General features: G+C 46.0%; 1 protein-coding gene across 5 annotated transcripts in view; it reads left to right on the forward strand.

Annotated features, from left to right (window-relative positions):
* KIF1B (kinesin family member 1B) overlaps positions 1-12,277 on the forward strand; it is a 130,254-nt gene that overhangs the window by 106,901 nt on the left and 11,076 nt on the right. For all 5 annotated transcript variants that reach the window (XM_029913548.1, XM_029913550.1, XM_029913547.1 and 2 more), the window contains 3 exons: positions 3,426-3,540; positions 4,079-4,212; positions 11,214-11,275. In XM_029913548.1, the coding sequence (XP_029769408.1) occupies positions 3,426-3,540; positions 4,079-4,212; positions 11,214-11,275 (311 nt within the window). The remainder of the gene's footprint in view (positions 1-3,425; positions 3,541-4,078; positions 4,213-11,213; positions 11,276-12,277) is intronic.

The raw sequence follows: 12,277 nt of genomic DNA on the forward strand, positions 1-12,277 counted from the left end.
TTTCCCCAAATTGCCAGGGTTTGGTCTCTGGGTGTGTGGAGGGGTGGGGAGCAAAGAGGGGCCAATGCCACAGTCAGGGGTATGTGTTCTGTTTGCTCACCGTCTGCAGACTTGTTTTCTGGTTGCTGTTTTTTGTCTGCTTGTTCTCCTCCTTTCAGCTGTTGCTTCTCTGTTCTGCCTTTTGCTGCACTAACAAAAGCTCTTTCTATGTTTTTACAGGCTCTTTCTTGATAAGGATATGCCTAGGTATTTTCTGTTTGCTTCCTTTTGCACATAAAGGTTCTTGTGGAATAGAATGCTTTATGTCTCACTTGTGTTGCTGCCATTTCCCTTTTAGCTTTTAGTGGATTTTGTCAGCAAACCTCTTGGCTCTTCTGGGAGTGGCGCATTTCCTCCTCCCTTGTCTGCTGGGAATTTGTCCATGTACAGTTCAGTAGGTGAACATATGAAGACAAATTTCCTTCATTGTTCAACAGAGACAGCTTACAATGGTCCTTGCTTCATTCTTTCAAAGGTATCAACAGAACATAACTCCTCCCCCCTTCTCCTTCTTTGACCTTCAGCAGACAACCATGGCCAGCATTTAGTATCTCTGACTACTTGTAACATATTTGCCACATTGGAAGTCCCAGGACTGGGACTGAATGGCGAGGTTACTGGTTCAAATCAAGCCCGAGACGATAGTGAACAAAGCCTGTTGCCATCAGGTGACGGTTTGATGGCATTCAATTCTTAATTTGTTGTTGCATCCCAAAATTATCATTGCAGTGGCTATTAATTGGCCTGCCTAGGGGCTGAGAAGCCAAGAATTGAAAGGAGACACTGACTAGTCTCCCATCTGACCAGTGTTTCTCCAGTTCATGGCCAAGGCATTCTGGCTGAGCAGTGTGGGGGAACTTGCACTGCTGCTGCCTGTACTCTACTTGCTTAAACAAAGAAGCAACTTTCACTAATGCTAAAGTTTGTTTTAAAATGGAACCTAAATAAGCCTTGGATTCCCATCTCAGCTCCTACTTTCTTCCTTGCTTTGCCTTATTCTGCACTCTCGTCACTCCCAGGTATCACTTGTCACTTGCTTTCTGTGTTGAAAGCACAAGAGGTTTGCTCACTTTGAGTTTGTTTGTCTGCCTCCTTATTTGTTTTAGCAAGGTCTGGTTTGGATGAGGTAGGCGTATATGTATTCATTCCATGACCAGAACAAATGCAGTAGCATAACTGCTGAAGTCTCACTTTCACTTGGCGATTGGGATTGCACTGACTTGTTCACCCACATTTCCTCACTTTGCTGATGTAGCTTTGCCCTACTGGGCAACGATTACTCCTGTTTCTATTTTCTAGGCCTTAATAAAGCTGTGGCAGTATTCCCTATGAACAGCACAGACAGCATAGCTTGTGGGGGAGTTTTAGTGCGCTTGCTGTCCATCTCTGGAGTCCTGGTTTGTGTTCTTAGCCTGAGGAGTTTAGTGAGCTCAATCCAGTCCCTGTTTTTACTCCCATGACAAACAGAGTGTGCACCCGATAGTCCATATTCAGAAGTGGTTCTTGACTCACATGGAAGAGGGGGTATTGCAGTTGCTGATTGAGTGGCACTTTGTGAGTGAAGCCCATGCAACACTTGCCTGCACTGTGCCCTTTTCCATCCATGCTACATTTGCTACTTTCATGAAAATGAAAAATCACCTTTTGCTAGTCCGAGGTACCCAGGGTCTCCATTGTGGTGTTATAATTCTCCTCTGGGGCAAGGCACTGACTGACCATAGCACTGATTAATGCAGTCAGACAGCGTGCACTAATGTGGATTGCACATTTTGGCACCAACTTCTTAGAATTATATGAACCTCAGAGTAACTGAGCATTTGAGGGCCCAGCAGGAAGAACCTCTACACCAAGCTGAGTGCAGTAATCACCATGCAGCACTTTCAGCTGAGAAGTGAGGGATAAGAGCAGCAGAATATGGGTAAGGGGGACCCAGTCTGAATCTTCTCTGCCAGGCAATCCAGAGCAGCACGTACTTTGGCTCAGAGTTGCACTTCTGCTTCTGTAGCTGAAGTGTAAAAGTCTCCATCAAAATGGGGGTGGGACAAAAGATTAAAATATAGGGGTTCAATTAAAGCAGCTCTCTAAAGGATTAGAAAACAAACTGCTTTCTGTCCCTGATCCCTTGTCCTGGCTGAGAAGTGAGGTTCCCTGACATTGTAATGCCCCTCAGATCTCCGCTTCTTTAGGCTTCAGCCCTTGCTCCTTTGGCACAGGGCTCTCCTGTTGCACTGTTTTTCTTCCTTCATTTAAGGCAGGCCAGGCACCAGTAATTTTTGTAGAGATAGAATGTAATGGTGTTTGGCACCACTGAATTGGATTGGCTGTTTGTATGGCCCTCATGGGCTACTGAATCCCCTTCATGAGCTCTGTTGACCTATGTAATCTATATAGGGAGAGGGGGGATTTATAGGATGCTAGTTTTAAGACTGGCACTCGTCTCTGCCCTGTCTGCTCTCAAACAAAAAGAGGCAGGATGAGAAATCGCTTGTTTCTTTATTTTGTTTTCTCTCTAGATTTTGCCTCTAGTTTCTTTTCTCATCTTTCTCGAGTAGCTCTGGGCACTAGCACAGGAGTTCTTTACAGGTGGCTTATAGAATGAAACTTTACTAGGTTCATAACACATGAGTATACCTCTTCCTTGCAGCCTGTACTCACCTGAGGGATAGGTTGGAGCGGGCCTGAGAATAGTTTGGGAATAAACAGCTTGTTTTTTCCTTTATAGGCTTACAGGAGAAGAAATCCTTGTTGCCTTAATTAAAGACTTAGACCTGTTTGGGGGTTATTCTGATTGCCTGAAGAATCTATTGTGTTGTATTGCTTAGTGCTACCGGCTTCTCTCCTCTGTTTTGTTTGGTGAGCCTGATCGGCACTATGGTGTATTTCTGTATGCCAGCCCCAAAACATACCTCAGACTAAGGACAATGATTACAGAAAGAATCCTTCCATGTGTCTCTTGGAATCATATCCTAGGCACTTGGAAAGAGCTGAATCCATTTTTAAACTCTGTCCTCTCATCCCAACTTCCCCCATGGTTTTATGGTGCTTTTCTTTCCCTTGTCTTTTCTTCTACAGTCTCTCAATTCAGCCCCTTCCTCTGAGCTTTAAGAGGAGTCTTCATCTCATAACAGGCCAGGGTACATTCAACTCCAAGTTAATTTAGATGTAGATGGATAGTCTTGGATGCCTCTGTGAAGCTGGTGGGTAAGGATGTCCTGGAGCTCTTCAAATGTTGGTGAAGATGGGGCTTTACTACAGGTGTTCACTGTCTAACCAACCCTGCTTAATAAAAAACATATTAGATGGAGTCCAGGAGGAGGCACTTTGCTCTCATTTGCAGTGGAGGCAGAGGTGCTTTTACTATTAAACTTTTGTTGTACTTTCTTCAGGACTTTCTATCGTTTTGAGGCTGTTTGGGATAGCTCCTTGCATAACTCCCTCCTCCTCAATCGAGTGACACCCTATGGAGAGAAGATCTATATGACCTTGTCTGCATATCTGGAGGTGAGCATATTGTGCCCCACAGCTCATGTATGGAATTGAGTGGAAGGAAGCAGCCAGTATAGTAGGTAATATGTATCCTAGATAAAATTGTGCTTAATACGATGTGATCACTGCCAGAGGATGCAGCTAGAAATCTAACTAGCAAGGTATGGTTTTTGTTTTGTTTGTTTTTTTGTTTTTTAAAAAGCCTGATGAATAAGGCACTACTTAATTTGAGATATTGCAGAAATTGTGAATCCTGCAATATTAGGCTTCCACTGCAATTTTGTCAGATGGGTGGCTGACGGTGGGAGCAGGTTTTCCAAGTTACTGCAGATAATCAAGGGCCATTACTACTGTTCCGTGATTTTCCTTATCTTGTCCGCAAATCAGCCGCAATTATTTGACAGTCATCCCACAATTCAAGTAGGGCCTTAATGATGAAGAATAAACAATGTCACTACCAAGACAGTGCAACTGAATGTTCTGGTATGTATGGATGTAGGCCCCCAGACATCATTTGCTCGGTGTTTGACAGCCATTTGTTTCTTTGTTCTAGCTTGACCACTGCATCCAACCAGCTGTGATTACCAAGGATGTCTGTATGGTCTTCTACTCACGAGATGCCAAGATCTCACCACCGCGCTCGCTACGCAATCTCTTTGGCAGCGGCTACTCCAAATCCCCAGACTCGTAAGTTTAATAGGCAATTTCAGTTGCTTTTGTTTACCAGCAGAGTGTAGTTCTTTTATTATATGTTGCTATAGGTGCTCCACCATAGGATGCACATGCGCTTGTGTGCTCTCAACCGGAGATCATAAAGTGGTGTCCATAGAGTGGCCAACTTTCTAATTTGTGAAAACAGGATACCGAGCGCCGGAACCTCCCCTGCTCCTTTCTCCGCTTCTTCCCCTAAGGCCCTGCCCCCTGCTCTGCCTCTTTCTCCCCCCGTCCCCCGCTTGCTACTCTCTCCACCACCCTCCCCCTGCCTGCTGAGCAGGGCCCTAGGGGTGGAGGGGTGACTGGGGCAAACGGAGAGACGGGCTCCAGGGGTGAAAAATTGGGGCAATATGGGGGAGGGAGAGCTGTGCTCTGGGGATGCGGGGTGAGTGGGGCAGGGCAGGGGATGGAGAGCTGCGCTCGGGACAGGACAGGGGAGCCGACAGTACCTCTCTCCGCTGGAGCTGTTGTTGAGTGCTCCACTGCTCCTCCAGGCTCCAGCAGCAGCTGCTGCTCTTCCTGCCCCCTGTTGGTGGAGGCCAGTTACTGCAGGCAACTGGACTTCTAGTGTCTGGACAGCACTGCTGACTGGACGCTGCCAGGTTCCCTTTTTGACCGGACTTTCTGGTCGAAAACTGGATACCTGGCAATCCTAGGTGTCCATGGGCACATGTCTGCGCATGGAGCAGCTCCTCCTGGTCCCGTATGAAGGCATATAGGGTGATGTGAACGCGCCACCCTCAATTACTTCTCAACCGCCTGCAGCATGAGCATTGATATGGAGCAAAATTTTACAGCTTCCCGCCTTTTTCCACATATAGTGAAATTTCTTAGTTATCTACTTGGTTTTTGTCAATTTAAATTTATTTTTATTTAATTTCAGCACCATTGTGCTTTCAGGTGGGTTCCCCATCTCTTTTTCAAGACTTTAGTTAGCCACAATCCAGTGTGCCAAAGCACTAAGATTTTGGGGTTTAAGCCCTGACAGAGCTTTTTTCCTCACAGTGGCAGGCACTGTACCTGTCTCCAGTGCTTAGGAGACACCCACATCTTATCAAAGTGCAAGGTCTGCTCAGGGTTTAAAGGCAGGTATAGAAAGGACAACAAGGCTATGTTGATACTCCTCTTAATGAAGTGCTCCCTAGCTCGTGAGGTGTCTGCACCCCTCCTGTACATGAGCCCCAACTTCTCAGGCTACTTCAGTGACTGCTGGAGCCTCGGCAGCAGGCCCAGGGACCAAGACTTCCAGGAAAAAGAAGCCTTTTTCATCTACCAGGAAAACAAAGAAGAGAGGTAGGTCACTACATAAATCCCACTTCTGGGAGACCTTGCATCATGTAAGGGATACTGCTTATACTCCAACCGACTCCAGTACTGAGACGTCGGTACTGCATAAGAAGTCATGTTCAGAGAAATTTTCTGCTCTCAGGCAGCTCCTACATCAGCACTGTCTGACATCTCTCAGCACTGTGATGTACGCAGGGCTACTCTGATGCCATCACCTTCTTACAGCTATAAGGTCATAGAAGCTCCCTTGGTAAATACGGTACTGGAGAATTCAACATCGCCTCACCAATCTGTATTCCCAACACCGGTACTGACTCAGGCTTTGGCCATAGATTATCATAGCCCTTCTCCACCTTCCAGATTCCTTTCCGTGGAAGACCTTTGTGATTCACACAAACCAGAGTTCCTTCGATCAAGGAGGTCTACCAGAGCCCCTGCCCCAACAGCTGCAACCTGACACTCAAATGGGCTTCCATTCTTTACCAGCAGCAATGCCTGTGGGGGCCCCCTTAGCCCAGAAAATACTTCAGACATAAATCTCAGAACAGGGCTCTAGTGCGGTGCTGTACCATCACACTCCCATGAGTCAGTTTACTGTAGAGGACCTTTAGAAGTGTGTATCCTTGGGGACCCATCCCCCAACTGAATGGGCTTACTCCAGGGGGGACTTCGCTGAACAGTTCTAAGAGTACCAGCTAGGAAGAAATCCCAACATCACCGGTACCATATCATCCATAGGCACCAATGGACCATCCTCCGGTACCATATGCCTCATCAGTACTGGAAGAAAAACAAGAGCCACAGACTAAGTCACTTCCTTCAGCCAAGTCATTGTCCTCCCTGGATGATATGATGATGCCATTACCAGCCTCTTATGTGGATGACTTTAGGGCTTTCCAGGACCTCATTAAATGCCTAGAGGACTCCCTCCAGACTCCTCTAGAAGAGGTCCAGGAGTCTCAGCACTCTCTGGTGGACATTTTTAAATATCCCCTCCAGGGGAAAATTGCCCTACCAACTAACGAGACACTGTTATCACCTGTATGCACTCTATGCCAAACACCTGCCACAATTCCACCCACCTGCAAGTGGGCAGATCATAAATACTATATTCCAACAAAGGAAATTAAACACTTCTCCCATCCCACCCCTTACTTTCTGGGTGGTGGATGCAGTCAATGAAAGGAATTGTCAGGCCTGTTCTAGACTCTCTGACTTGGACAAAGAGTCCAAACAACTGGTCCTACTGGGCAGAAAGAGCTACTCATTGGTGGCTTTTCAGTTTGAAGTCACAAACTTACCAGGCCTTTATAGCAAAATATGATTTTAACCATTATTCTACATTTACACACTTTATTGAACCCCTTCCATAAGACCGAAGAGACCAGTTTCAGTCCCTCATCCCAGAGGGTCAGTTAATTGAGAAAGTGTTCCTGTAGGCTACTCTTGCTGCTGCTGCCACAACTTGTAGATCCATAGCTACTGCTGTTGTTATGCAAAGAGCATCTTGGCTCCAGACTTCTGGACTCCCGAGAGAGATGCAGAATACTATTGAAGATCTTCCCTTTGAAGGGCCCAAGCTCGTCAGCACAGACAGACTCCTCTCTCCGTACCTGAAAGAGTCAAGGGCAATGCTACAGTCCCTGGGAATTTGTGTCAGCAATGAAAAGATGTTTTAGCAAATCTCAAAATGCAGTGTTCCAGATCATTCCAGCACCATCCACATCAGACCTTTCCTAGACCTTCAGAGCCTTGAGGAGGAGATCCAAACCTTAAAAAAGGGAACCACCCCCCCCCTTTTTTTTTTTACAACTACCCAATCTGCACTTCCCTCTAAGAGACAGTTTTGACACCTTGGTTGAGGGCATTGAGCAACCTTTTTCCACAGATCTTCTGATGCACAACTCTACTATCTTACCCTCCTTTTTGGAGATAAACGATCCCACTTCCTACCTGCCAGGAAGCACATCGCCTCAGACAGATGGAAATTAGCAGTGGTCAATGTGGACTATTCCACTTGCACTCTATTCCTCCCTTCCCCCATCTCCCTGAGCTCTTAAGGCAGGAGGTCCAATCTCGCCTACTCTTGGGGGCAGTCAAACTGGTTCCACCTGAGTTTATTGGAAGAGGGTTCTATTCAAACTATTTCCTAGTCCCCAAAAGAGACAGAGGATGGAGACCAAGCCTCAGTCTCTGAAACTTGAACACCTATTTCCTTTCACAGCACTGCCGGATGGTGACACTAACTACCATAATTTCATCCCTAGATCCAGGAAACTGGTTCATTTCCCTCAACCTAGAGGACACCTATTTCATATAGCCATTAATCCCTCCCACAAGCTCTTCCTACACTTTGTAATAGACTCAGATCATTATCAGTACTGAGTCCTCTACTTTGGGCTTTCTGCAGCCTTGAGGGTCTTTACGAAGATCCTCAGTCTGTCAGTTGGGCATTGCAGAAACCATACTTGAACGACTGTCTGCTCATAAGTTGGTCAGCTCTAAAGGTTGTCAGCAACCTCCCAAGGCTTTAGCCCTTTTTCAGTCTCTGGGCCTTTGCATCAATCAGAAGAAACCTAGAATTAACCCCAGTCCAAAGAAAAGACTTCATTGGAGCCACTCTAGACTCCCTAACTGTCAGAGCCTGTCTCCCCAAAGAAGGATTCTCCACTCTCTCCAGTCTAATCTCAACAGTACAGCACTGCCCGCAAACTTCAGGGACCTGCCTACAACTCTTGGGCCACATTGTCGGCCTCCATGTGTGTCATGCCTCAAGCAAGACTGTATCTCAGGTGCCTTCAGACGTGGCTACAGTCTATGTATACCCCAAACAGACAACCTCTCCAAACTTATCTCAGTACCTCTGAAAGTTTTGAGCTGTCTCAGGTGGTGGAAGGTCCCACGAAAGGGCTGCATGGGAACCCTGTTCTCACATTCCCCACTCTCAAAAATTCCCACAACAGACTCCTATCGCTTGGAATGGGAGGACTCCCCTCCAAAGGGCCAGAAACCAGGACAGGTGGCTCACACAAGAGGCCACGCCTCCACATCAACGCTCTGGAGCTGAGAGCAGTTGGATATGCTTGTCAATGCTTCTTTCACAATGTACAGGGTCACTCCATCAGGATAATGCTGGACAACAGGACAGCAAAGTATTATATCAACCAAAAGGGTGGAGCAAGATTCCAGTCCTTGTGCTTAGAATTGCTAAAATTGTGGAACTGGTGCATTTCCTGTCAGATAAATAGAAATCTCAGTGGCCTATCTACCAGGCCTCCAGAATGTAATTGCAGATTCCCCGAGCAGGAACTTCCATTAGGACCATGACTGGGAGCTCAGTGATTCAGTCTTCCCAGCATTTGCCAAACTTGGGACCTCCCAGAAGTAGACTTCTTTGCTACCCAACCAATACGAAATGTCACCTTTTCTGCTCCAAGGGAGGATATGGCTGCAACACATTGGGAGATGCCCTGTTAACACCATGGCCTGTACTCTGCTATATGCTTACCCACCTTGCTCAAACTGACAGGAAAGAGCAAGGATTATCCTCATAACACCATCCTGGACAAGACAGGTGTAGTACTCAAACCTGATTCAACTCTCTGTAGCAACACTTCTTTGCTTTCCTCTCAGCAAGGATCTCCTTTTAAAGAACTCCGGGGCCCAGATCCATCCCAACCCCTTATCCTTGAACCTGAGAGCATGATTCCTAAAGGCTCTCAAGTGTGGAGCTTAACCTGTTAGAAGAACTGACAGGACCTGATGCGACCTAGCAGGAGATGTACTACTCGCAAAACTTACCTTCAAAAGTGGAAATGCTTTCATTCCTGGCTTTCTCTTCACTCCTGTCAAACATCAGAAGCTCTGCTCTCCAAGATACTAGACTACCTGTTGGACTTAGACACTGGGTCTGTGTGTGAGCTCAGTTAGGGTACATTTGGCTGCTATCATCGCCTTCCACTCGCTGAGTGCTGCCTCGGTTTTTGCCCACCCTACTATGACTAGATTCCTTAAGGGATTACACAACTTTCGTCCTGTACAGAACCCAGCCCCCCAATGGAATCTTAATTTGGCTCTCAATGCCCTGAGGAAACCTCCCTTTGAACCAATGGCTGTCTACCCTCTCCTCCACCTCTCCCTCAAGACTTCATTCCTTAAAGCCATCACTTAAGTTAGATGAATGGGAGAACGAAGGGTTCTCCTAGCAGACCCAGCTTTTACGGTCTTCTACAGAGATAAGGTTACACATCCTCCTCATCCTCTCTAAGGTCTCTTTGGAATACTATATTAAGCAGGAAATCAATCTACTGGTGTTCTATCCAAAGCCTCATATCTCCAGGGAGGAAACCAGCTTACATACCCTAGATGTCAGGAGGGCTCTTGGCTTCTTCCTTGACAGGACTAAGACCTTCAAGGCCTCTCCCAGCCTATTTGTATCTTTTTAAAGAGAAGATGAAAGGACAGCCCGTTTCCATGCAGAGACTGTCAAAGTGGGCCTTGAGTTGCATATTAATATGCTATGAGACTGCTAGGGTACCATCCCTTCATAGAGTGACAGCACACTCCCCTTGGGCTCACTCCACATCTATAGCCCTCTTGAAAGAAATTTCTGCATTGCAGAAATCTGCAGAACTACAGCTTGGTCCTCCATTCATACATTCACTAAGCATTATACTATCTTTCCTGCTTCCAGAGTTGGCGTGATGTTTGGTGACAAAGTCCTATGAACTCTCTTAGACCTGCCTCCTCAGCACCCATGTCCATTTTAAGTTACTGTTTTGGGAGTCTCCTACAGTGGAGTACCCAGAGGGACATACATTCAAAGAAGTAGGAGAGGTTACTCACCGGTACAGTAACTTGAGTTCTTCGAGATGTTTTGTCCCTATGGGTGCTCCCATGTTGTCCTTCCTCTCTGCTGCGGAGTCTCTGGCTTTGCAGTCAAGAAGGTACTGAGTGGTGAGTCCACACCCCTGTATATGCCCTCATACGGGAGCATTAGAAGCTGCACTGTGCAGGCATGGACCCTTGAACACTGCTTTACAATCTCCAGTCAAGAGTGCACAGGCACATTCATGTCCTACAGTGGAGATAAAACATCTTGAACTCAAGTTACTATACAGGTAAATAACAACATCATTTTTCATATACAGACAGAAAGAGAATGCAGCGTGGTACTTTTTAAGGCTCTTCATTGAAAGCCTGCTTAGCTGCAGTTCCCAGCTCTATTGGAGGGCATTAAATGCTCTGCTCTTCCTTTATTAGGTTTACCTCAGTAAAAACCAAACTGACTGTCCCTCATATTTCCTGTCCTCCAGACTTGCCTCTGTAACCAGCCCTTGAAAATATATTTGGATGTTTTAATGGAGGGGAAACACATTTTCCAGCTGTCCTGTGGAGGACATTGGTCCTTAACTGTAATTTGCTTAATCAGCAGCTTCCTGAGGATAATGGGCTAGAAACAGGGAAGGACAGGAGACAGAGTGGAGGTGCCATCTGTGGGGAGCTGGCTAGCTGATCTGTCAGGCTTACAGTGGACAAGGGTCCCTACTTTTCAAATACAGGTTTATTTCTATTTTGGGGGCAAAGGGTCCTCTGAATCTTGAAGATGTAAACTTTTTCAGAGACCATGTACTTTTTTATTTCTTGAAATATAACAAGTTTCCTCTCTGTCGGTGTTTTGTAAACAGCAATCGAGTAACTGGAATCTATGAGCTGAGTTTATGCAAAATGGCAGACACAGGAAGCCCAGGTAAGCAGAAACAGCATGTGCATTCAAATGTAGGGGTGTGTACGTTTGTAAGAGTCGGTTATAGCAGATGGAGAGACTGCAAATAACAGATGTGTGGACAAGAGGGAATAAATTGCCATATTGAGGAGAAGTAGCGCCTATGTGGGGCAGAAGTGCTTTCATAGCTTTGGAGCGAGCATTGCTGTTTTGTGGAAACCTTAAACTGCCTCTTACCTCTGATTGAGATGTATATTCAGGGCATTGTCAATCCCTGCATCCCTGAATTCAAACATTTTAAACTCCCTTACATTTTCTCTCATAGAAATGTCGGAAGAAATTGGGCAATGTAGCTATGAGGCACTGAGCCTTATCCTACAACAAGTTCAGTTTATAGATCTAAATAAAGTGAGTTTAGTGTTCGCAGTTCAGGTGACTGTGGAGCTGCTTATCTCTGGAGTGGTCTTGTCATCCTGCCTGCAGGACTGTGTTTATCTATATCCCTGTATGCTGGGAATACCTATGTCCCTCCAGGCACAGTCTGTTGTTCAGACATTTGGAGGACTATTCAGTTGGTTTCTTTGAGAAATGGAGTGGATTTTTTAACATTTAATGCTAGAAATTCCCAGTATAATCCTAATCAAAAGGGAGGAGAGGAAAGGTGCAAGTGAGAGAACACCTACGATGAATGGATATGGTGCAATAATGGCCCAACAGCACTAGTCCCTCTGTGAATTGGGGCCAAATCTATAGACAGCACAGGTGGCATAGTTGAATGAGGACAGCTCCAATTAACAAGAGATTGTGTGTCAGGGTCCAGGAAGGAGGGGCACCATAGATAGCTCCTTCAAATTAGTGTAGTTGGGACTTGGGGGAGCAGTATCAGGGGGTGAGGGAGAATTCTCAATGATTTTTCCTCCCACCCTTTCCTAAGGACTGAATTTCAAAGCTTGCAAATACCTGATACAATCATTCACAGCCATTTATCTTGAAGCTCCCATAATATCACCAGGCCTTGGAGAAAAA

The sequence above is a fragment of the Terrapene carolina genome, unplaced genomic scaffold (assembly GCF_002925995.2).
Source record: "Terrapene carolina triunguis isolate 2854851 unplaced genomic scaffold, T_m_triunguis-2.0 Scaffold714, whole genome shotgun sequence".
In the NCBI taxonomy this organism is placed as follows: Eukaryota; Metazoa; Chordata; order Testudines; family Emydidae; genus Terrapene; species Terrapene triunguis.